Genomic DNA, 25,593 nt, shown 5'->3' on the forward strand with positions numbered 1-25,593 from the left:
GGAAATTGTTATGTCTCATTGATTGTATATCTTTGAATCATATCAATGATTGATATGAAAAGTTTGACACATGATTCACATATGCCCTTGTTGTTCTTTGTTCCTCTTTGCTTCTGCCATTTTGAAATATATATATATATATATATATATATATATATATATATATGACATAATGTTATATTGTATCTATTGTTGAACTCACTAAGCGTCACCGCTTACCCTCTCAATGTTTAACAAATTGCAGGAGATAAGCATCCAGTATAGTTATATACTGAAAGAAGATTTTTGAATAGTTTGAAACTATTGTCTTGATAGAAGATTATGAATAGTTTGAAACTATTGTATTTTGCACTCCCATATGTATAAAACTATAGAATCCTGGGAAGTTATGTACTATATAACACTTTGAAATAGTCGGTTTGTATCCAGTAGTTTGTAACCTCTTTATAAATGTAAAATATTGTTTTTATGAATATGCAAGCAGCATGTTTTGGAGTAACTATATTGTCAAGTACGAAAGTGAGGGTCTTTCAGCCGAACTAATTAAAAACATGTTTTTCATAGATGGAATAGAGATTGGTTTGAGAATGATTCGAGACTGACCCCAAACTGTTTGAAGTCTGAAAGTTCTACCATCTTTTCTTTTATTTTCTTTCTTGCTTTGTTGTATTTACTAAATTTGTTACAATTAAATTGATTGGAATCGGTACCAATTACATAAGATTTGTGTTAATGTCATTAATCTTTTACTTATGTCACATACCTTTACAGTTACTCATACTATTGAAGTGTGACCACATTTGATTTTCGTAAATGATCTCTCTTCCACATTGGCTCCCTTAGTACTTTGTAAAGATTTTTAATATTAATATTAATATATTAACAAATAATTTAATGACCAAAAATAATGTATATATAAATCGTTAATGTTGTTACATATTGATAATAACAAAATTACAATACAATCTTTTAATGTAAATATGAATAAATTTTATGTAATTGTTGATGTACTTCTTTAAAATTAAATATAACTATAAATTAATAATATATAGTCGTTAAGGTGATATATATGTAATTCGTTAAAATCTATAAATATAACTATTAATATATTTTTAATAAATAAATTATGTACTTTTTTAGTTATAAAAACTACATCTAACTGATGAAATAAATAACTGATAATTAAAATGTGGGCCTAAAAGCATATATGGCCTTGAAACTAAATCGCAAATAACTAATAATATATAGTCGTTAAGACTTGTATATTATAAGCTTATTTGAAAAAAAAATACAGATGTAATATTTAAGAGTTGGAATTTATAAGAAAAGTAAAAACAAATATTGAATTATAGAAATTGAAATGTTTAATTTTCTTTTAAATTAAACAAATAATTAAATAAGTGAACAAAACATAATTGAACTTTAATTTAGGAATTTTAAAATTAGAAGAAATATTTTATTAATGAAATTAATATACATTTATTATTAAATATATTACAATTATTATATTTAAATATATGTCGAATTTGATAAAATAGGAAAAAAACCATAAAAAAACTTGAAAAAAATTTAATTTAAAATAACCACAAAACGACATGACAAAATGAATGTTATATAATGTGACATATGCCAAAAAAAAAGATGTTAACTTATTAGGCCACAAGGAATGACTCGCTGGGAAGCCTCACTAAGAGGTCGTTGGAGTCGCTACACACCGCCCCTAGCTCTCGCTAGGGAGCTCACCAAATGCTCCCCGTTACACCCATAGCGAGAAGAGAGAAGGTGGGTAAAGCGTTATGATTGTCTTATTATTATTAATTTTTTTTTCAAAACAAAAGCTATTAAAAATACCAACCCAGATGAATGCTGTCACTTCCTATCTTTTTACAACTTGGATGTTACAATTTTCTCTATCCTACGTGGCTTCAAAAAAATCATATGTGGCTTCAAAAAATATGATGTAGCGGTATGCTACCGCTCCCTCCAGCCTTACAGTAAATTAATTGAATTCAATGGAAAACATTATTTAATTGAGTTCCTAGTTAGTTAGTTAATCAGAGTTTCTCCTAATTTGGTTAAGTTCTTGATTTTTTTCGTATCCATAAATTTGGTTCTCAGTTTTTTGGTTTTAGTTCGGTTCGGTTCGGGTCTAGACCCTAACAATTCCTGAAGATATACTGTTGGGCCACACAAACCCCTCTAAGGCTCTAATGTCATTTTATTTTATATTTTTCATTTAATTTATCAGCTAGTTTTTATTAAACGTTATTATTTCATCGGCTACTATCTAGATTATATAGTAAAGCTACTTTTTCAACTACTATGTCAAATACAACCGAACTATATATGAGTTGAAGTAGTGAATCTTTTGGCATCATGGTTATCATCTAAATTTATTGTCTATTACAAATCTTGACCTAAAGTAACTCATTCTTTTGTGCTTATAAGTCTATACTCATACACAATACATACATAAATTAATGCATATTTGTAGTTATTGGGAAAAGGATTAAAAGATGATCAAATATGCATTACATTCCACTCCTTTCACAACAATGTGCACCAAAAACACATAAAAATTGTGAAAAAAGCTAAAGAACACCGAAGAAGCCTAGCATCAAAGTTGCCAAATGACATTATGAACAATAACAATGTTCTCAAAAAAAACTCAAACCAAAAGTTTAGCCGACTACAGAACTTAATGTGGGGTAACATTGTCTCCAACAAATACAAACGAACAAAATGAATATATAAAAAAAATCCAACACGAGTTTTATTTTTTCTTTAATCTTTTTTTTTTTTTCCCTTTTCAAATCTAAGTGCAAAACTATCTCAATTAAAGATCAAATCAGCCTAACAAGGGTGGAGGAGACACATGATGAGTAAAATCATGCTTTCATGGTTAGATTTAGATTTGATGAGAGGAAGGGTAGAAAGGTAAATGAACACAAGGCTTATCTCTCTCCATTGATTCCATTGTTAAATCACAATATAGAGCAGCCCTTTTGAGCCTTTCCCTTCTTTTTCTTTGAGCTTGGAGGTGCCAGAACAACTTTAATGGCAGAATCAAAAACTGCTTTCACGTTCTGACAATATAATAATTAAATTTAAAACACTTGTTAATTATTATATCATCATCTTTCTCTATATTTAAACAAGATTTAAAATATTATTAAGAAAATACCTCTTGTGTTTTTGCACTGCATTCAATATATGCAGGAGCTCCAATCGTCTTCTTTAGTTCTTCTCCCTATAATAAGCCCACAAAAACTCATGTTTCTTTACTGATATTAACTGATTTACCATATGTAAGGGTATTTTGGTCATTTACTAATAGCTGAGTAGAATACGGTAATAATCATTACCTGAGCAGTTGTAATGGGAACTGCATTAGGATGGTCAGCAAAGAACTGTTTATCATCCCGAAGATCTAAAATCCAACAACATGTAAGGGCATTTTGGTCATTTATAACTAATCAATTTATAACAAATTATCAAATTCTGAATCATCATGAAACAACTAACCAATTTTGGTCCCAACAAGGACAATTGGGACTCCAGGGGCATAATGTTTCAATTCTGGAATCCACTGAGGAAAAAAAAAAGATATATTCAGTTACTAGATTATGTAAAGTATTTGAAGGGTGAAATGGTAAAAAAGACAATGAGAGGTTCACCTTCTTGGAGATGTTTTCATAGCTAGCTTTGCTAATGAGAGAAAATGCAAGAATGAAGACATCAGCACCACGATAACTCAATGGTCTTAATCTGTTATAATCTTCCTGTCCTGTTCAATGAAATGTCTATATTACCCTTAAAGTTCAAGAACACAGAAATGATTGATGATGTTTCAGAAGATTGGTTACCAGCAGTGTCCCACAAGCCTAGATTAACAGTGCTGCCATTGACAACCACATTGGCACTGAAATTATCAAATACAGTTGGCACATAATCCTGTTTGGAACACAATGAAAACAAATATATATGTTTCAATCCTCTTTACAAGCAAAATTAAAATTCCATCAAGAATGTGATTATTATACCGATTCTTCCTCAAATCTCCACAAGAAATTAGGCAGAAATGAGCTTAAAAACGTATAATCAAAGTTCGAAGATGGGGACAAAAAGGAAATTGTAAAGAAATGAATACGATAGATAGTTTGAAATTAGGGATAAACAGGAAAAGCGATTGAAATGTCTTTCGTGAAATTGAATAAGAAGAGAAATTGTGAAGGAATTAAAAGAAATAATCACCGTAGGAAAGGAATTGCTGGTGTATGAAATCAAGAGACATGTCTTTCCAACAGCCCCATCGCCAACAGTGACGCACTTTATGAACCTGGAAGCGCTCATATTTGTTAAAAACTGAGCCTCAGATCTTCTTCTATTCTTAGAAGACCTGAATCACGTTTCTTGTTGATCTTCTATGTTAATTTTTCTCCCACTGACAAATTCACCATTGTTTGATACAAAACCGGGACATTTTTGGAGGTTTTTCAGCGAAACCCTAGAGGAAAAATGCAAAAGTGGAAAATCGAATGTGGGAAATAGGAAACCCTTAAGAAAAGGGGAAGAACAAATTATTTGGTGAAGAATGGAAGAGATCAAGAGAGAGAATGGACCCTAATTTAGCCGGGAAATGATGCCGTTGAATCGCTACCTGCGTGGTGGAGATCAAGTCATGTTTTTAAATTATAATATCTTTTTTACTTTTCTTTTTGCAAAAAATTGAAAAAGAAAAGTTTATGAAATTAAAAAGAACAATTAATAGCCAAATATTATATATGGATGATGTAGAAATGTTTGCTCGAAATTAATTGTTTTTCAATATTAGGTGTTAATTTTATAATCTATATGGTTAATTGAACTGAAATAATATTTTAGAAGGTTAAAGATTCATTAAATTCTAGAATATTAATTTAAACGATTGAAAGTTCAGCTATTTGATTAACTAATTAATCATTTATTAATTAAAAAATATATATTCACACTAAACTTCTTCATAAATGATTTCCAAGTAAAATAATTATTCGTTACATCTTTTATATAGAAAAGTCAAAATAATATGATTAATGTTTACTAAGATAATAATTAAACAATACATTATCCAAACATAACGGTAAAGCTGGACCGCATTCCCTTCACTGCCACATGTGCGACATATCATTTTTTACCACATAAGTATGGTTTATTGTCACACCCAAGGAGTGGTGCCACATTTTTTGTTTTGTTTTGTTTTTTTGGTTCTTTTTTAATAGTTTAATCAAATAAAACTTCATTTAAAAAAATTACATTGCATTACTTGAGTTTATTTTATTATTTTTTTAATGGATAAAGTTTTTTTTTTAAATGACAATATTTCATTAATTAAAAATAAAAATGTCATACATTGCTTAACTTAAAAAAAACCTAAAATTTTAGAAAAACAAATTAGAAACATAAAGCCTACAACTTAAAAGAAAATCACACCACACGATTAAAAACTTGAAAAGGAAAACTAAAAGTTAGCCACGATTTGCGTAACGTTTTTTTCACTTCATCTTTCATCGCCAAAATAACTTGAAGCTCGTCCCCGTTCATATTCGACGTGTCCATCGATAGTACTCTCATGTTGCTGTCCCTTTGTTTCCGAAGCTCTCTTTCGAAAACAATTTGCAAAATCTTGTCCATTCTATCTTTTATACCCTTCATATCGGCTCCCATTTCTTTCAACTCGTCTGAATCCGACGCTTTGTCTTTGCCTTTGCTTTTTGCTTTGTCTCTTCCCATCGGTCGGGAAGGCAGTGAAATTGGAACAGGTTCATCTTCGTTCAGATCAAATTGAACACAAGCATCTGATGTAGTGTGGTCGGACTCAGATATTCTGCTGCGTTTTGAACCACTGTTGATATACTCGTTTGATGTTTTGATGTTTTGTCATTTCTTGTTATCTTTCACAAAATTCCAAATTTCAAGAAACTTGAAAGCCTTCAAGTTTTTTTTATACACTTTCAGTGCTTTCCTCAAAATCACTTCATCGCTTTCTCCACTTTTCCATTGATGTTTCATGTTGGTATACAAATCATTAAACAACATGATTTCCTTGTTCATCTTCCTCCATTTCGAGTACACTTGATATTTTGAACGGTATTCTCCACGGTTCATTCTGTCACACCCCCGAACCAGACGGCGGAAACGTCCGGGGGCTTGTGCGTGACTTCATCTTGAAATATCATTACAATGAATATACTTGAAAAATAACATCATCATCATCACACATGTAATATAACAATATTCATTGTTTACATCAAGTATTGTATTTGAATATTACATGCCAAAATAGTAAGAGCATGATGAAACAAAATATAACACAATATCCATTAGTTTGTTTCGTTCATCCTGCTTCAACGGTTTCCTGAGAATACAAGTTATTTTGAAAACGTCAACATATATAATGTTGGTGAGTTCATAAGCATGTTTGTGAAAATGATTTGTATAACTTTGAAACCACCAGAAAATCCGATATTTTCTGCAAACTGTTTAGTATGTTTGTGTCAGATCTTGTATTAATGCATGTATGTTTTTGTTTATTTGACTAAAAGGGGTAAAGAGAATGTATAAGGAATGTAATGAGCATGTAAAAAGAATGTTCCCAGACAGCCCGATGTTGCCTGTAAAAGAGAAAGACGCCATACCAACCCCCGAGGTTGAGTACCGGTACGAGAATGTTTCCGAGTAATCCAAGAGAAAAGAGAATGATCTTTTGTAAACTTCATAACATTAATTCCTCTAAGTGAGCCGTCATAACCATACTAAATAATGACAATTTCTCCTGTCTTGGCGTTGTTGGACACCGGTTTTGATTTTTGATTATAAGGTTTTCGTCACCCTAGACCGAGTTAGTCTAACTATAGCGAACAACTCAGATGTGGGGTGTCGTCCCCATACAGATCTATACACAAATCCCCGCTCTCCCTCCAAGAGACTCTGGTTATAACTACAGGCTACGATCGTACACTTAATAGGTGCCAACCGACAAAACCCACTAGATCCTTAATCGAATTTACGCGAAGAAATGTATAATCTCATTCCAGGCCCAATGAACCATGTAAGTGAAACGCTAAGGCATCGCTAAACATGTAAATCATTTAAAGACTCAAATTGGAATGAAATTATATAACATGGGCCCAAAATATATATATGAAAGGACAACTAAGGCCCATTTCACATGTAAGGTATTTACAGGCCCAAATAGCACACAAATAGTATCCAAGGTCCGTCGCACATGTTAATGGGTCAATGAGGCCCAATAAACATATAGATAGTATACAGAACCTATCACACATAAAAATGGGCCGCTAAGGCCCAATAACCTAGAAAATGATCAAATTAATCCGTTTGTTAATTTATCGTTGGTTTTGGTTCAAGTATTCACTAAAATAGCATAAAAGCCCACTTTTTGTAAAAATGACGTTCTTGGCCCAATAAGCCAAAAATTTACAATTAAGGCGCAACTTTTGTAAGAATAACACTTTAGTTTCCATTTTGTTCAAAACTTGTGTTGATGACTAGTTTGTGGTAAAAATAACATTTTAAACCCATTTTTCTCAAAAAAAATCATTTTTGGCTTGATTTTTGTGAAAACACACATTTTTCTGGTTTTGGGCTTTTCTGACCCAGTTGTTGGAAAATTCGTAGAAAATTCATCGTAAGTCGAAATTTGGATCCGTAAATACTGAAAGTTTGGAAATTTTGTCTACTTTGTTCACAATTTTTCTCATAATTTTTAATGGCTTGTAATAAGTGTGAAATTGCTCACCTTCATAGGCTGGTCCGAAATTATTTCAAATTTGATAGGCAGTTTTGTAAAATTCGCCAAAAATTGTAGAAAAATCGTATGAAAACATGAGAGTAGTCATTTTAAAGGTATAAATCTGAACTTTATCCATGTAAAACAGTTTTGAAAAATATTTCCATTAAGAGGGTCAAATTCCCAGATCTAAAACTTTTCTGTCAAAAGCTGATTTTTGAGTATAAGTTATAGATCTTTAAGCACAACACTCATTTTTGCTATTTTAAGTGTATAATTCCCATATCTACAAGTTTATATGTAATATATGTGATAAAACATACTTTTCTCAAGGTTCTTATGAAGATCCAAGTGATAAACTTCAAGTTCTTAACATATTTTTAGATTAATAAAGTAATCAACACATAATCACTAAATAATTCATGGAAAACACACATAGTCATGCATATACACTTAGATCTACACAAAACAACTTGTACTCTCCCCCAAAAGCATATGAAAACCGAAAACAAGAGGTATGAACTCACCTTGGGGTGATGGATCGGGTTTGATGAAGAAGTGGAAGAAGATTTTTGATCCTAGCAAGCTTTCTTGAGTAGATCTTGAACTTAGATGGTTCTAAGAACACAATCCACAAAAATATGGGTGTAAGAGGAGATTTTTGAAGAGATCAAGAAGTTAATCCATGGATCTAAGAAAGACTTACCCAAGATTGATGGTCTTTAATGAAGATCTTCTTGAAACACCTAGAGATCTCAAAAATTTAGATGGAAGGAAGGAGGATGCTCTTGAGTGTTTTGAGAGAGTTTTCTTGAAAGATTTTTGAGAGAATGAGGGTGGTGTGAGGTGTTTTGGCCGTGAATAAGAAGAAGAGAATTCGTTGGAATTAGAAACGACCGTTTGTGGTTGTGTTTGTGTTTGTTGAACAAACTCGGGTTAAGACAAAAAAAATCAAATTGATTAAAATCTATGTCGGGTTGTGGTAGTGTTTTTGGTAGTGGTTATGTTTGTGGTAGTGGTTGTGTTGGTCGTTGTGGAAAATACGGAAGCGTACCGCCATAGTGGTAGTACGGAGGTGAAAAAAATCGGTTGATCAAATGAGATTGTGGTGTTTCTAACAAGTGTTTTTTCTTTGCTGGGCATTTTGGAAGAAGACATTTTCAAAAAAATTGGAGGAAAAGAGGGTAAATTTGTAAGGATTTTGGTTGAAGGTTATGTAAAAAATTGTAAGTATATATATAGAGAGAGTAAAGTAAAAAAAAATCAAATAAAATCAATTCAAACGCAAGGACCGTTGAACGCTCAATGATGTAGCAGCCAATCAAAATATGCGGTCCTTTCTAGCCACACTGCGGCCAAACCCGTAGGAAACCGCACCCAGGGGCGGTGTTTGCGGTCCGGGTGGCAAAAATGCGGCTCCAAACCGCACCCACTCCCTATAGCCTAAGTGCCGAGTGAATGTCCCTAAGTTTTTCTTTTCTTGTTTCGATAACCTTAATTTCTGTGATGTTGTAATTAGATTGTGTAACGCCGATATTTTTAAGACAATAGTATGTACCCTTTTAGTGAAATTATTTTGAATGATTTTATTTTAAATTAACAAATAATAAAGAAATTAGTAAAATAAAAAAATAAAGATTTTAAAAACTTCAAAGTTAATTAATATAAAAGGTTTAAAATTGTATAGTTATTGTTGTTTAGGCAAAGTTGAAGTCAAAAACCTGTAAGATTTAAAATTAAAGAATGATATTTCCACAAATTCATTTCATTAAGATATGAACATAATTGCAATAAATTTTATCATTTAACGTTGAGTTAGTAAGCAAGACGTAAGAAAAGGTTATTTGGAAAGTTAATTTGGGTTAAACAAAAATTTTGAAGATTGATGGACCAATCTTGCAAAATATGGAAACTTAGGTTTGATATGGTTAGTTATATCTTGGAACTTAATTGCTAAGACACCAACTTATTAGGGTTATTTTAAAAAATTTCAAACTTGTGTGGGAGTTGTGAGTTAGTTGGGGACCTGAAAACTTGAAAAGTATAAGGGTTATTCTAGTCAATACGCAAACATTTGAACTGAAATCCCCAGTTCCCCAATTTCCTCTTTATTTTGACCTATAAATAGGGAAAAAAAAGACAAATTGATTTTTGACGTTATAGAAACAACTAGTAGTTATTTGAAGTCAGTTGAAGGTTAGAAGCTTAAATAATCAAATGAACTTGTGGAAGGTAGCTAATATTCACTTATCTTTCTCCTTTTGACTTCTAACATTGAGACTTGCTTTTAGATTGTAGTTTTGATGATGAATCCATGCATAGATTGCAAATATAATAGTGTAATTCCATTCTTATACTTGAATATAAGTTCAAGAAGCTTCAAATGTGGCCTTGAAAACCATAGCTTTGTGAAATCAACATTAGATATAGTGGAATTTGATTTTAGACGTAAGATTACTCATGCAAAGTTCAAATCAAAAGTTAAAACCTTCAATGAAGTCAACTTTGGATTCTTAAGCTTTAATAGAGTTTTAAATACTTGTATGTTGAAATTGATAGTCTTGAACATTAGGAGTTGGAATATATTATTGATTTAGCTTATTAATCATCAACCAAACTCATATTTTGAATTTGTAAAACTCAATCAAGGATTGCTATTTCATTATATAAAGTAAATGAAGATTTACCAAACTTTGAAGTATATATGAACTAAACTTTGACGGTTTACAATATACGTTCACTTTACAAAAACAAGAGCATGAATGTGATGATACAAGGAAGTGGTATGAAATCCCAAAATGAATTTGGCTAGGATGAAGACGGATTTAACCCTAGCTAGCATCAATCACATATAATATCAATTAAAAATATATCGGGTTTGATCCACGAAACAAATTTTAGATGATAAAGTTAGTACTCAAATGAAAAGTACAACATATGATATAGATAGTTCAACCTATTCAAGATGGCTAGAAGAATATTGGTTTCATGTAAAGCTGTCAAAATTGAGATCCTACTTAAAATCATTTTATGTTTTATAATATCGTGATTGTAAGATCGAATTACGATCGAAATATCCTATTAAAATGAATTCATATTCTAATTTGCTCGCAAGATAGTGAGTGTGAAAGTGCAATATATATTATAACTTGATGTTGATTAATAGGTCGATAGTTCAATCAACTTTAACTTTTTAAGCACGAACTATACTTTTTGTTGCTACAAACCTTGAAAATTAAGAAGAAAACAACTTAATTAGACAAAAAGATAATTTTGATGTATACAACTAAGGACATAAGATATTAAAAGGATTATTATGAGTATCTTTTGCCTAATTCAAAACGAATGGATGAAATAATGATTTTCTACAATACTTCTTGCAACTTATGATACACAATATCAAGTTGAATAAATGAAATTTTGATACTCAAAAGGTGATCGAGATCATAGAGTGATCGGAATTGTTTCACTTATACAATCCAAAAATCGTAAGATCTTAATATCAAAATTGAGATTTTAACAACCTTAGTTTAGGGGTGACAATTTATGACACGACACAAAACGAAATTGGGATGCAACTGAAATTTGAATTCGTGTTTGTGTTGTGTTCGTGTTAATTGTAAAAAACACGATATCGTGTCGTGTCGTGTCGTGTTCATGTTCAAAATTCGACACAAAATTGACACGATTTAGCTGTTTTTTATCGTATTTTTCGTGTTATATTTGATAAAGGATTCATTAAATAAACTAGTTTTTAGTATATGATATATTTTTCGTGTCGTGTCTTGTTTGTCGTTTTTTAATTCGTTCGTTTTCGTGTTAGTTAAAAAAAACACGACATCGTGTCATGTCGTTTTCGTGTTAGACAAAAACACGAAACGATAGCACGGTTTGCCAACCCTAACTTAGGTTCATGTTTTCAAGATTTTAAAAGGGTAGTGGTTAATTACAAATTTGACCCTTGAATAAGCTTCTCAGCTACGCCTAAAATCTCCCGCGTCAATTCCAGAACAGGGCACACAACAAATGGGGGTTTCTCAGTGTTCTTTTTGCAGTCGTTAGGGTTTTATCGACAACTGTTTCGACGCCAAAACAGAAAAATTTGAAGCTTAGTCGCCCATCGTATTTGATATAAGGGTTAATTGAGAAGTAGTTACTCTTTTCAGTTATTTGGTTCTAGCAAATGGGAAAGAGGGAAACCATTGTTTTATCATCATCGGAGGACGATGGTGACTGTAATGATAATGATTTTGCATCAAAGTCGATTTTGAAGTATTTCAAGCAGCCGAAATCGGGAGCAGCTTCTGTTCCTCGAACTAACACCAAGGGTCCAATTCCAAAGAAAGCTCGAATTTCCAGTTCTCGTTCACATCCAGGCAAAAGTTCTAATCCATTTGACGAGGTATTGATTTGAGAGTTTTGTTCGTGTTTTGCGTGCAATTTGTTGTATGCGTGTGTGCTTTCATTTGAGTATGTAATTTTGTTATTTGCTCAAGCTGCATCAAATGACGATAGATTATTTGATGCGTGTAAGGGATTCCTCTATGTTCTATCGCTGATTCCAGACCTAGAATATAGCTTTGATACGATTCGATTTCTGTTACATTTGACTTTAGTCTTCTTTTTCATTAAGCAGCATGATAAATCTGAAATTCCTTGTTGCAGATGAAAGAGTTCTGTGAGGATTTTGGTGAAGGTTTTACTGGGTTCAAGGTATCTGCTGGTATGCTATACTCGTTTTCTCATTTCTGCTATTGCACTTACAAAATGAAACTGAATGTTTGTATTTTTCTCCTTCTCCTTCTCCTTCCATATCTGACATGATTACGTATCCTGATTCAGGTCATAAACGAGACAACAAAGAACTATGGGTAGACAAGTATAAGCCTCGCTCTTTGCTAGACTTATCTGTTCACAAAAAGAAAGTTGAAGAGATTAAAATATGGCTTGAAGAAAGAATCAAAACCAAAAACAACAATCATTACAATCATGTTCTTGTCATAACTGGACTTCCTGGAGTTGGAAAATCTGCAACTGTTGAAGCAATTGCCTCCCATCTTGGAGTCACAGTATATGAATGGAACACACCTACTCCCACAATCTGGCAAGAACACATCCACACAACCAATGCAGGGTTGCGTTACATGTCAAAGTTAGATGAATTTGAGAATTTTGTTGAGAAAATAAGAAAATACGGATTAATTTCTTCTTCATTGACTAAAGAACCACAAAAGAAACCCTTTCTTATCTTGATCGATGATCTTCCAGTTACAAATGGAAAGATTTCTTATGGTAGACTACAACGTTGTCTCCATCTTCTTGTCCAATATGTTTGTGTTCCAACAATTATATTAATCACAGACTATGGTAGATCAGACACAGCTGATTACACCTCAAGATGCTGGGAAGAACTTCAGACTTCTCTTCAAAATGCAGGAGCTTTTAAAGTTGCTTTCAATCCAATCACAGCAAACTCCATCACAAAAATGCTTTCAAGAATTTGTAGGGAAGAAAAACTTAAAACAAAAGCTGAACAGATTGATGCTATAGCTAAAGCAAGTGGAGGTGATATCAGAAACGCAATCACATCTTTACAGTACTTCAATCTGAAATCAAATTCCAAGGGTATTTTCGTCAATTCCAATTGTTTAGATGATGGGTACTCTTTATCATGTGGCAGAGATGAAACTCTCTCCCTGTTCCACGCCCTCGGGAAATTCCTCCACAACAAAAGAGAAACAGAGAAAGCTACTACATCCGGTATGGAAATTACTTTATTGCCCTTCCTTCTGGTGTACATCTTCTTAACCTTCTTTCTTCTGTTCTAGACTCTTTAAAGGAGGAATTTACAAGATTGCCCATGAAAATGGATGTACCAGAGAAGGTCCTTGGTCAAGCACACGGACAAGCAAGACCTATTGCTGATTTCCTACACGAAAATGGTATCTTTTTTATACTTTTTTTTTATCCTTTAACCATGAGTCATGGAATTATTTATTTATTTATTTTTATTATTTGTTTGATTCAGTTTTAGATTTTGTTGAAGAGGAAGGAATAGATGATGCATGGGTTGTAGCTTCATATCTAAGTGATGCTGACTCACTTCTGGCTTCATTAAATGGAATAAGATCAAGAAGTTATGAAGCTGAGAATCTCATCCAATCAACTGCTGCTTCAGTTGCAGTTCGTGGGGTCATGTTTGGAAATCGTCACCCTCTATCTTCAAGGTATTCTTTTAACATATTAATAATTGTTATAATTACTTAAATTATATAAAAAAAAGATTGAATATTGTGTTATGAGTGCTTAGGTGGCATGCCATTCGTCGTCCGGTGATGTGGCAAGTTGAACAATCACAATGGCGCAACAAGGTTTGGGATTCAGACATTAAGTAAAATGTTTTGAGTTTTTGTCAGAGATATTATTATTATTGTTATTATTATTATTATTATTTTAACATATTTTTATGTAATGAAATGTCAGAAGGAGATGATTGGGGAAAGATGTGTTGGTGGGTATAATGGTGTGAGTTTGTCGGATCTTTCAGTGATTGCAACTGAGTGGAAACCGGTTAGTAAGTGGTTGGGTGGATCAATGGTTGATAATAATGACTGTGATTTGGATCATTTTGAGGAGATTTGTGATGATGATGATGAAATAGAAGATTGGTAGTTTTTAGAGGGCAAATTTTGTGAGAAAGCAAAAGTTTGGGTTAGTTTTTGTAAATGGTGTAAATTTATGACGAGTTTGAGATTAGATATGTTTTGGTTCTATTTTCAAGTGGTGATCATTTTAGTTGGTTAAAACTCAAGAGATACCAATGTAAATGAAATCATTAACTTCAACTTGATTTTGTTCATTGGAAGTAGAAGAGTAAATTAAAGAAATTGATGTCCAAAAAGTGCACTAAAAAGTCCAACTTGTTTCTTTTATACCATATGGTCATTAAGTCTGGCTTTTGTGGTGGGTTTAGTCATTTTAATATTATTTTGTTCTCGATTTGATCTAAATGAGGATTTCGCTGTTAATAATTTGTTTTTGAAGTAAAGCTTGAGATTGGAGATGATGAAGATAGCTGTGGTTAGGGTGTGTTTCTTAACAAAAGTAAAGAAAAAGAATAAAAGATGGATAAATTGATCATCTCACAAATACTCTACCCATTCTTTTTTCTAACGATGTTAGCTAAAAAACAAACCTTACAACATTTTCAAACTACATGAGTCAACCGTGTCACACTGTTCTTATAAGGACCACATTTGGTTATTTTTACTAGGTGTGAGCCAATGTATTACATGGGTGTATTTAAAACAATTAGATATGTATAAACATTTGGAAAATTTGAATTTATACGAAAAATGAGAAAAAAAATTGAATTACTAAAATTAAAGTGTTTTTTTTATCTCTTTTAAATATAAACAAATCATTCAGATAAAATAATCAAAGCAAATTAATGAGATTTTAATTTAAAATTTTGAAATTATAAGGAAAGTCAATTAAGCATTTATTATTAAATTTAAATACCATATGGAATTTAATAAAATAGGAAAACCACAAAATTACATATGGAATAAAAATTAATTCAAAATAACCACAAAATGACATGTGGCAAAATGAATAAGAGTGTGACAAATGACAAAAAAAACCTTCATTTATTAGATGAGATTACCATAAGAACCATAAATTTATTTTGAATAAAAGATTACCTAGTTATTACTTCAATAAATTAGGGGCCATATTGAACGGGTAGCCAAGAATTTATAACTAACTAACCCACTTTTAAATAACCATCTATGTTTCTATCGAGACTTGAAATCATGACCTTTTATATAAAAAAGTTACTTCAAGGGAGTTCAAAGTGTGCCCATGAATAGGATCCATTTAATAATAGGGGCTAAAATTTTCATAACTTATATATTAGCCTATCTTCAATTCTTGGCCCAATTCAAATTAGGTTTACATTGTTCTCAGCTACAACACGTACAATGCAAGCGCACAAAAGGAGTGAGCGGGAAAATATGAACCTTCGGGAAAAGAAAAAAAAACTTTTTGATTTCTTGTTTGTCGATTTACTCATGAGGCAGAACTTAATGATGTCCACTCAAACAATTTTAGAGGCAACAATCTTTAAGAGCATATTGTGTGGGTATATAAATATCGTGTTATTGCCGACGTGGAGCCGTAATAACGGCATCGTAACATGAGCATACCGCCCCAAATCTCGTTAAGGGGCGTTATGACGTATTGGGTTGTAACGACGACGAGATGCAACACAAATTGTGATTGGTTCTCTTTCTTTCTTCCCACTGCTTTTTTTTGGCTTCATCTCAACACCGTTAAGGCTGAGAATACCATCCCTTCTTAAAGTCATGAAGAGAAGAAGATGATGTGGCAACTATTGTGAATGAGCATGGTTGGGACCTATACCCATTGCTCTAACAAGCTCATTTCTTTCTTATTTCTTCTCGAAAATCAGAAACAACAATTCTATAGTCTACTCGAAAATCAGCTTTGAGTGCTTAGAATCTCAGGGGAAAAAGCGAACCTTACAATCTTTTTTCTCTTCATCGAAAATCAACTTTGAGGTTTGAAGTAAGGATATAAGAGATTTCTGATTTTTTGATTTTGAAGGTACATACAAAGTAGTTTCGAAAACCAGAAGGCACGGAGAAATTAGTTTTGAAAATAAGAGGAACAAGAAAATCAATTTTTGATTTTTGAAGGTACAAACAAACCAAATTATGTTTTTCTTTTTAGGTTAGTTTTTTATTTTTATTTTTGATAATTTTCGATTTATAAGAAGTAAATTAGTTTTTTGTTTCTTTTATTTTTTCTTATTCCTATTTTTGTAACACTCTAAATTTTCAAATAAAATTTTCATTTTTAATTCCACAAAAAAAAACACATTTTAACATCTCTCATACTCAATTTATAAATGTTTCAAAACACAACATAAAAACTGTTTGTCATATATCCCAGAATCCTCAAAACATAAATCAACAAGCTAGTGTACAATCATGCTGGCGCCTTCTCGCGATTTTGAGATGTACCTGAAACACATTTCATACAACACTATAAACACACAACTTAGTAAGTTCCCCAAAATACCACACACAAACAGTTAGCCTCTCATGGCTATATCTCGATAAGGACCCTCTGGTCATGTGTCTCAGTGAGGACCCTCTGGTCTCACGATTCTGGTTGGACCCTCCGGTCCTGTATCTCAGTGAAGACCCTCCGGTCTCACAGCTCGGGTTGGACCCTCTGGTCCTATCTCAATAATGCACAGAATAATATACAACATAAATCACAAAGACAAAATGCATAATATCACATATCTCGGTATAAGCACATAAGACCCTCCGGCCAGTAACACAAATAAGACCCTCTGGTCGCATAGTAATTACCACTCAGGTAAGTATAGTGAGAAGACTCACCTCGTAGGTAAAGCAAGAATGTATCGTACTCAACTGTCGGTCTAGACTCCGCCTACATATATCACACTCATCTCTAATTAACAACTTATATTAACAACTCCAAAGGTGTTAAAGTAACTTCTCTACTAAATCTCAGGAAGGGTGAAAGACCATTTTACCCCTCCGTGGTCACCAAAGTTCACAACTTGACCAAACCCTAAAAAGTCAACAAAAGTCAACACTCAATCAACAGTCCATGTTGACTCAACTCGTCGAGTGCATCTATGCGACTCGTCAAGTTCCTTCTATTCTCAGAAAATCGGGAAAATTCGAGTCAACTTGTCGAGTTGTCTCACCAACTCGCCGAGTTTGTACAGTGTCTAGAATATTGAGGAAAACCCTAACCAACTCGTCGAGTTCCTTTATCCCTTTCTCTAATTCATACGCTTTCAAGCGAGACTAAGGCCCCAAACTCTAGATCTAGTCATCTAGGGATGAGTTACCACGTAAAGCTGCAAATTTTACGTCCATGCATGGCATTTAGGGGCTAACTTTGCCAAAACAAGGCTCAAAAAGGGGTTTAAGGCATGAAGATTGGCCAAAGCTTGATAAAGCTGGAGTCCTTAGGCCTAAAGGGCCTAGTGGTGTCCAGATCTGAAGTCTTAGCTTTAAAGCATGCTCAAAACCAATAATGACTCAAGAAGAAGCTAGAAATGGCCATAAACTCTCTAATGGAGAGATCTAACAAACAAGTGGTCAAGGTAATGACTTTTTACCTTCAAATGACTGCTACAACTGAATGGATGCTGGATCTAAAGACTCCTTCTTGTTCCAAGCCCTTTACTATTCAAGTTTCTTCAAGTAATGCACCAAAACACACACTCTTAGCCTTGTACACTCTCAAAATGGAAGATAGATCGATTAGGGTTTGTCTTTGAGTGATAAGGTGATGATGGAGGCGGGGTAAAGGACTTAAGGTCTTTTAAATAGGGTACAAACTCGAAAATGTAGGGTTTCACACTCAGCTCCAACTCGTCGAGTTGGTTCTAAAATCACGCGGCCAATATCAGTCTCTACTCAACGAGTTGGGGCCTCTAACTTGTCGAGTTGCTCTAGCAATATGAATATAAAACAATTAAAATTTATACCTGGGAGTCGGGATGTTACAATTTTTTTGAATTTTCAGAAAAGCAGAATGTAACTTTCAAATTTCTGCTTTTGTATATTGAAGCAAATAATAGTTTTTATTTTCTGATAATGTAATATAACTGGCTTTTTTTATTTTTATTTTTTTATTAGAAGCAAATAATTGTATCACAATTCTATTCTTCAGAATCAAGAACCAATAAGCAAATCACTGAATTAGAGTTTTATTTTTTAGAAGGATTACGATTTTCTAAGTAGAAGCAAATTTCTTTGTGTATTCTTTTGAATGAAAATTTTAATTTATGTATTTTGGAATAAAAATGAAAAGCTATAATTGTTTTGCTAAAAAATTTAGATCAAGGCCTATATTTTGTTAATTTGCACAGGGTCTTCGTAATCTCGGGGTCGACCCGACCTCTCATATGACTAGCGAAGAATTTATAACATTTTTTTCTACGGTCCTACCATGAAAGGTTAATTTTTGAGGAGGTTATATAAGATGAGCATCTTTTCCACCCAAATAGTTTTCAAAAAAATGAGATTCACATAAGAACGACTTGCTCCAAAAAAAGATGGTTTTATAGTTCAATGGGTTATTGTTGATTTTATAAAACAAATTATATAAATTCTTTTCAAATTGTCAACAAATCGAATTTATTGTGTAAAAATGTAATGAGAGTTTGCTTTTTTTTTGTGTAACACCCAACAAATTGAAGATGATCGAAGATGTCGCGGAAGATGCGGAAGATAAGGAACGTCTGAAATGTTGTCAGAAATAGAACTCAAACCCTTAAAACAGGTTTACCTGCTATTGCTGGTAATAATGATATGTTTTAAACAAAAATACAAGTTTGAGGGTTAACAGTGCACCAAAAAAAGTTAGTGACCAAATATATACAAAATATATAGTTGGTTGTCCTTTCAAGTCATTATCCATTTTATTAATTGTTTTTAGATAAAAATTAATTACAAAATAATAAATAAAATAAAAGGTAATTAAGCATTTAACAGACAGAAGGCAGTGTAACAAAGTACATATTCAAGTATTGTATGGATGGAAAAAGTTTGATGGACAAGTTTTCGAAAAGAAGGCTGATTCGTAAACAATAATTTTTATCAATACACAACAATTTGTGTTTTAAATGTTGTCTTGTACAACTCTATTAAACATAAATTGTTGTGTACGAAAAAAATTATTATATACGAATGATCTTAGGAATTGGTACCATTTATTATAATTTAATATTTAAGAATAACCATTAAAGAGGTTTGTATATATGTAATGAGTGAACTTTATTTTTGTATATATTATATCATTACTCTTATAGATTTATTCAATTTTTTTTTTGAAATTGATATTTTTAGGTTTACACGGTTACTCTTTGAGGTGACATGTATGCATATGTGCTTCATGCAAGTTGTTGTTTAACTATGGATTTTAAAAGATATGAATCAAGCACCGGACACAAGATTTTCACCAAGGTCACGAGCCATGGTATGCACCATGCATCAATGCGTGCTCATGTTTAACAAAGGTTTGAGGTTTCTGGTTGCCAAATTTACACGTTGTTTATTACCAACTAGTCTCCAAAGAAATGCCTTTATAGCCCTTACTAAACACCTTAATTTTCAATTTTCATAAACACATGTTATATGACAACCAACATCCAAGACAAACTACTGTGGCAACATATAATATGATATTCTGCTCATAAAAAACGATACTACTTTGCAAATAAATAGAAGGTGCACTTTATAAAACTAGTTTTATTAATTACTTATATATATTTACATTTCCTAATTCCACCAAGTAAAGATATTACATACAATCATTACTTTTATGATAATAGGAAATTACACAATAGTCATTAATATATTTTGGATAACTATCACGAAAGACATTAAATTTAATTATTTTTTTAGTTTTGACACCCATATTGTAATGTCACCAACTAATGCCATGTAATCGTGCCATCTCAACATACCACGTCAATGACAACCAGATTGACTAATTAAGTAGTCAGAATTATAAAATTGATAAAAATAATGTCTAATTTAAAACAAAAAATATCCCAATGTCAATATTGAAAAAAAATGAGGGAATAAGCCTGAGAGCCTCCTATAAGGATGCAACTATGTGAACATAGACTTTTTGTGTAATTGTGAAAGATTTCATTGACAAATTAAGAAATTAATTCTCAATCCTTAATTCCTAATACTACATAAGTAATTTATTTAAAAAACAGAACTAAATAAAATGTCTTACTATATTTCTTTATTTATTTCAACTTTCTACATAATTGAATCAAATCAAATAATTTTACAATGACATTAAAAAAAAAAAAAAAAAAAAAACTCTCTCTCACTACCTTTAGGTCCTTTACCTCCTTAACAAAACGCATGAACAAAAACCCTAACTTACAAGGGGACAAAATAGAGGGGGACCAATTTCTCCGAGGCTCATGGATGAAATCGTCCCACTTTTTTTAAAATTTATTTTATATTTAGATTTTAGCAAATAACGATCCCTTTATTTTCAGTAAATATACCCATAAATAGTTAGATAAATAATATATAAAAATTTATAAACTAAACAATCAAGTTCTGCAAATTGTGTCTGTATAATGTATATACAAATTCCATCTAAAATATTAAGATATTCTGTTTCCAAAGCTGAATATCTTAAAATCAGGAGTGCGAGAATAAATAATTTGTACACTACGTATTGAAATATGTACACATTTCTGTATTTGAAAATATTCACTCTGTAAGAAGCGTCTGCCTATTTGTCAAATAAGCTTCCCTCCATTTATTCTTTCTCCTCGTCTCATACTTGATCCTTACCGTGTCTTCCCTCTGATACATTTCCTCTGGTTCTCTCTCTCTCTCTCTCTCTCTCTCTCTCTCTCTCTCTCTCTCTCTCTCTCTCTCTCTCTCATATCAAATCAATGATTACCTCGATTAGTTTATGTGAAATAACATTAGATTTCATACATTTTGAAGTGATTTTTTAGAGTTTTAGAAATGCAAAAACTGGAAAACTTAGTTTTGTTTGATGAGAGTTGGCTAGGTTCGATTTGGTTTATGATAGCTTATGGAATCAGTGAGTGATTTGATGTGTTTTTTCTCTTTTGCAGAAGAAATAAAATGATCAAAGCATTAATGGGTGCAGCAGGTTCTCTATTGGACGAAGAGTATTGTAAGGAGATTGAAAAGGCTCGTCGAGATCTTCGTGCTCTCATCTTCAACAAAAACTGTGCTCCTATCATGCTTCGCTTAGCGTACGTGATTTCTTATCCTTGCTTGGTCTTATGAATCTATATATCTCCTACAGATCGATGATTTGTATAGCTATCTGATTCAGAACTTATAGGAATTATTTGTGAAGCATTGATTGATCGATATTAGTTGAATCGCTTACTTAAGATCAAACATTACTTTTCAGTTCTGATATGGAAATTAGTTCGCTCTTTTATTGCTTTACAAGTGAAATGATAAATAAGGATTATAATTAAACGTTTTAGCATATATCATCGTATTGATTTTGTACAGCATATTAAATGTATTTGTTGATAATTAGGACGTGATTCTCTCTCACACACAAAAGGTCAAAAGAATTAGCGATGTTATTTTCAGCAGATTTGATTACAGTGTTTTACGTGTACAACTGGATTGTTACTATATCTGTTATAATTAACTCCTGACAATTGGTTTGACATTGACCTTCGTAGTAGTCTAACATAACTCACGAGAGATGATTTGTGATTGTTTGTAAATATAGCATTGATTTTAACTGTTAAATAATGTGAATTTGTGTATTCATTGTAATCCTCATGATCTATAACTGATAGAGTTTGTTGGGGGCATGCATGCAGATGGCATGATGCAGGGACTTATGATGCTAAAACAAAGACAGGAGGCCCAAATGGATCAATCAGGAACAAGGAAGAGTATATGCATGCAGCAAACACTGGTCTGAAAATTGCTATTGATCTCTGTGGTAAGTTTCTATGCATTTATGTTGTAAACATTATACCATATCTATAAATTAACTATAAAGAAGAGTTTGCTATTGTTTTCCAATGTCTTTTTGTATACCTAGTGTTCCTGATAAAGTTTGTGTTCATGTAATAACAGAGGAAGTGAAGGCCAAACATCCGAGAGTTACATACGCTGATCTCTATCAGGTGATTAATTAATTAATTGTTTAAATATCCGCTTAATTTCATTACATGCTAATAGCTTCAATTTAGTGGTTACACTATTTTTAAACTTATGGTATTTTGATAAAATTGTAACAAAGGAACTTCAAATTCACCCAAAATTATGATGAAATATATGTTGTTCAGCTTGCTGGAGTTGTTGCAGTTGAGGTGACAGGAGGCCCCACCATTAACTTTGCACCTGGAAGGAAGGTATAATACAATAAATTAACATTTTAGTAATTAATAAACCAGTTTCTTATATTAATTATTATAACTTCTCTACTGTATATATACTTGCTTAATCTCCATTTATTTTTTTGAAACAGGATTCAAATGAGTCACCTAATGAGGGACTTCTTCCTGATGCCAAACAAGGTAAGTCCATAATAAAGTTGATTTTATCCTTCACAGTATTCAGATTCTGAATTTTAATGTATACAATCTTTAGGTGCAAAACATCTCCGGGATGTGTTCTACAGAATGGGCCTATCTGATAAGGATATAGTCGCACTTTCAGGGGCCCACACTTTGGTCAGTTTTAATTTCATAATTATATTAATTTCCATTTTATATGATGAAAATTTAATTAATACATGGGATTTGCATTTGTTTCATCTCTCAGGGGAAGGCTCATCCAGAAAGGTCAGGATTTGATGAGAAACCATGGACCAAAGATCCTTTCAAGTTTGACAACTTTTATTTCCTGTAAGTAAAAAATTACACATCCATTTTCTCCTTTTTTGATAAATTGACAATAAATAATAATATCATGTAATGAATGAATCAGGGAGCTTCTAAAGGAAGATTCGGATTCTGATTCTGATTCTGATGGATTACTGAAACTTCCAACTGATAAAGCCTTACTGGATGACCCAAACTTTCGTACCTATGTTGAGCTTTATGCAAAGGTGTATAATATATATTCAATCTTTCATTCTATGAATAATTAATGTGGAAAAAAGAAAAAAAATAAGCTTGTATTGTGGACGTGGATTGTGTAGGATGAAGAGGCGTTCTTGAAAGACTATGGTGAATCACACAAGAAGCTTTCGCAGCTTGGTTTCACCCCACCTCTGTCACCGAATGCTGCGTATCATTTACGAAGATTTGTGAAAATTATTGCTGCTGTTTCTGTGATCTTAATCAGTTACACTATCGTCTCCATCAATCTCGCCAAAGAAATCAACAGAAAGTGCTAATAATCGTAACACACACCACCTGATTGAGTTTCAAGGTTATTATGATTTGGGAAAGAACGTTATGTTCGCATAATAATGTCGATAAACTTTACTTTTGCACGTGGTTTGGTTATCCTACTCTTTAGGCCATCTCCAATTTATGGAACGAGTTCAATAACTAACCATTCCATTTAATCCAGTAAATTCTACGTTATGGATTGCCACATCATTAATTTATCTTTTTTTATAAATAATAATATTAATAAATAAAACTAAAATATTACATTAATTAGAAATTCAAAATTATAATTATAAAATATTAATTAAAGTTTACAATTTAAAAATTAAAAGTTACAAATAATACATTAAATAAGATGTTATCTTTTTAAAATATTTTTATAATTTATATATATTTTTATTATTTAGAATAAAAAAATATAAAGTAACTTAATAAACTAAATTATTAAATATAAAATAAAATAAAGATAAATAAAAATAATAATAATATATAATATGTTTGTTGAAAAAAAGTTTTATTTTCACTAGAAATTATTATATTAAATTGAAAAAAAAAAGAAAAAAAAAGAAAAGCATTACACGGTTCAATGGGGATTGAACTCCGTATTCAATAAACTTAAGCTACATTGCATTTTTACTCTATTGAAAGTCACATCATAACTCTTCATAGAACCTCCATTGGGGATGACCTTAGGTTTAGGAAGTGTTTTTGGATTGGCTTAGGGGTGTTTGGCTGAGCTTATTTATGATTTATTTTTCGGGCTTATTTTTTATAAGTTCATTTTTGTTAACTTTTTTTTTCCATTAGTTTTGCTTATTTTCTTAGTGCAAGTCAAAATAAGCATAAAAGTTGAAAAATAAGTTAGAAAAAGTAAACTTATAAAAAATAAGCTCAGAAAATAAGCAATAAATAAGTTTAGTCAAACACCCCTTAGTCTTGCTCTTGATTTTAATATTAGTACGGGTATCGTTGAATTATTTTGAGCGGACTTGTAGCTTTTTTCAGTTGGGATAATGACTTAGGAGGGTAATAAGGTTTTCAGTTTGTCCGTATTAGGTCACTAAGGTTTTTTTTTTGTGCGTATTAGACCAATATGGTTTTTATTACCGTTTAGAAATAGTCCTTTTACCGGTTTTAACGGGTAAAAAGGACTATTTCTAAACGGTAATAACAACCATATTGGTCTAATACGCACAAAAAAAACCTTAGTGACCAAATACGGACAAACTGGAAACCTTATTACCCTCCTAAGTCATTAACCCTAATTTTAAAGACATTGAGAATATATGACCATCAACAGTAAACTACTTCGTTTAGAACTCGCTTCGTCCCATATAACCTGGTACTCCTCTATATGGCGAAGCTCTTCATCTATAGTCGTCCCTTTGGGGACATCCGATAAAATTGGAACGATACAGAGAAGATTAGCATGACCCCTGCGCAAGGATGACACACACAAATCGAGAAATGGTCCAAAATTTTTTTTAACCCTTCGTCGTCTTCTTTGGAACCCTAATTCCCTTTTCAAATGCTAATAGAGTTCAATTGCAATTCTTACGTTTCATACTGAAAGTCATGATCAGACAACATGTGGATTCTATGGTCAGATTGATATTCTTGTTGATGTCTTCAACCATTTGTGGCAAGTAAGGGTGATCTTTCTTTCTATAAAGTCTCCTTTAAGTTTTTTACTTTTCCTGTCATTAAGTTTCATGCTTTATAAACTTCCGTTTATGTGTTGTATATGGTATGTATGTATTTGTTATGTGCTGATTTTTTTATTCATTTTGCAACTTCAGTTTCTTAGTTCATGTTGTGGTTTTGCTTTTTATAAAATAATTGA

The 25,593-nt window shown here is 32.0% G+C and overlaps 3 protein-coding genes and 1 non-coding gene across 5 annotated transcripts; 3 read left to right on the forward strand and 1 right to left on the reverse strand.

The window, feature by feature from the left end:
* Positions 1-2,509: 2,509 nt before the first annotated feature.
* Positions 2,510-4,659, reverse strand: LOC111915451 (rac-like GTP-binding protein RHO1). The gene is made up of 7 exons (XM_023911110.2): positions 4,255-4,659; positions 3,867-3,954; positions 3,678-3,787; positions 3,526-3,589; positions 3,366-3,430; positions 3,185-3,250; positions 2,510-3,086 (listed from the first exon to the last, which is right to left on the reverse strand). The coding sequence occupies exons 1-7, from the start codon at positions 4,351-4,353 to the stop codon at positions 2,985-2,987; spliced, it is 594 nt and encodes a 197-aa protein (XP_023766878.1). The 5' UTR covers positions 4,354-4,659; the 3' UTR covers positions 2,510-2,984.
* Positions 4,660-11,786: 7,127 nt separating this feature from the next.
* Positions 11,787-14,690, forward strand: LOC111915450 (cell cycle checkpoint protein RAD17). Its single transcript, XM_023911108.3, has 7 exons — positions 11,787-12,191; positions 12,455-12,512; positions 12,632-13,549; positions 13,618-13,731; positions 13,818-14,016; positions 14,100-14,160; positions 14,273-14,690. The coding sequence occupies exons 1-7, from the start codon at positions 11,973-11,975 to the stop codon at positions 14,459-14,461; spliced, it is 1,758 nt and encodes a 585-aa protein (XP_023766876.1). The 5' UTR covers positions 11,787-11,972; the 3' UTR covers positions 14,462-14,690.
* A 6,449-nt stretch (positions 14,691-21,139) lies between these two features.
* LOC111915449 (L-ascorbate peroxidase 3) lies at positions 21,140-23,968 on the forward strand. Of its 2 annotated transcripts, none has more exons than XM_023911107.2 (10): positions 21,140-21,221; positions 21,486-21,629; positions 22,224-22,348; positions 22,486-22,535; positions 22,698-22,763; positions 22,880-22,928; positions 23,002-23,084; positions 23,176-23,258; positions 23,341-23,461; positions 23,555-23,968. In XM_023911107.2, exons 2-10 carry the CDS (start codon positions 21,496-21,498, stop codon positions 23,750-23,752), a joined length of 909 nt encoding a protein of 302 aa, XP_023766875.1. In that variant the 5' UTR covers positions 21,140-21,221; positions 21,486-21,495; the 3' UTR covers positions 23,753-23,968. The 2 variants fall into 2 exon arrangements, with proteins under 2 accessions (XP_023766875.1, XP_042756192.1); XM_042900258.1 differs by lacking the exon at positions 21,140-21,221 and adding an exon at positions 21,270-21,418.
* Positions 23,969-25,129: 1,161 nt separating this feature from the next.
* LOC111915468 (U6 spliceosomal RNA) lies at positions 25,130-25,232 on the forward strand. The gene has a single exon (XR_002858175.1). It is a non-coding gene; the product is annotated as a U6 spliceosomal RNA (small nuclear RNA).
* The last annotated feature ends 361 nt before the right edge of the window (positions 25,233-25,593 follow it).

This window comes from Lactuca sativa, chromosome 3 (genome assembly GCF_002870075.4).
Source record: "Lactuca sativa cultivar Salinas chromosome 3, Lsat_Salinas_v11, whole genome shotgun sequence".
In the NCBI taxonomy this organism is placed as follows: Eukaryota; Viridiplantae; Streptophyta; class Magnoliopsida; order Asterales; family Asteraceae; genus Lactuca; species Lactuca sativa.

Coding starts and splice junctions, on each gene's coding strand:
- LOC111915451 (XM_023911110.2), bottom strand. CDS start 4,353: ATGAGCGCTTCCAGGTTCATAAAGTGCGTCACTGTTGGCGATGGGGCT. Junction 3,590..3,677: donor ATGAAAACATCTCCAAGAAG/GTGAACCTCTCA, acceptor TTTTTTCCTCAG/TGGATTCCAGAATTGAAACA. Junction 3,251..3,365: donor TTCCCATTACAACTGCTCAG/GTAATGATTATT, acceptor GGCTTATTATAG/GGAGAAGAACTAAAGAAGAC.
- LOC111915450 (XM_023911108.3), top strand. CDS start 11,973: ATGGGAAAGAGGGAAACCATTGTTTTATCATCATCGGAGGACGATGGT. Junction 13,550..13,617: donor AGAGAAAGCTACTACATCCG/GTATGGAAATTA, acceptor CTTCTGTTCTAG/ACTCTTTAAAGGAGGAATTT. Junction 14,161..14,272: donor AATCACAATGGCGCAACAAG/GTTTGGGATTCA, acceptor ATGAAATGTCAG/AAGGAGATGATTGGGGAAAG.
- LOC111915449 (XM_023911107.2), top strand. CDS start 21,496: ATGATCAAAGCATTAATGGGTGCAGCAGGTTCTCTATTGGACGAAGAG. Junction 22,536..22,697: donor CATACGCTGATCTCTATCAG/GTGATTAATTAA, acceptor TATGTTGTTCAG/CTTGCTGGAGTTGTTGCAGT. Junction 23,259..23,340: donor TTTGACAACTTTTATTTCCT/GTAAGTAAAAAA, acceptor TGAATGAATCAG/GGAGCTTCTAAAGGAAGATT.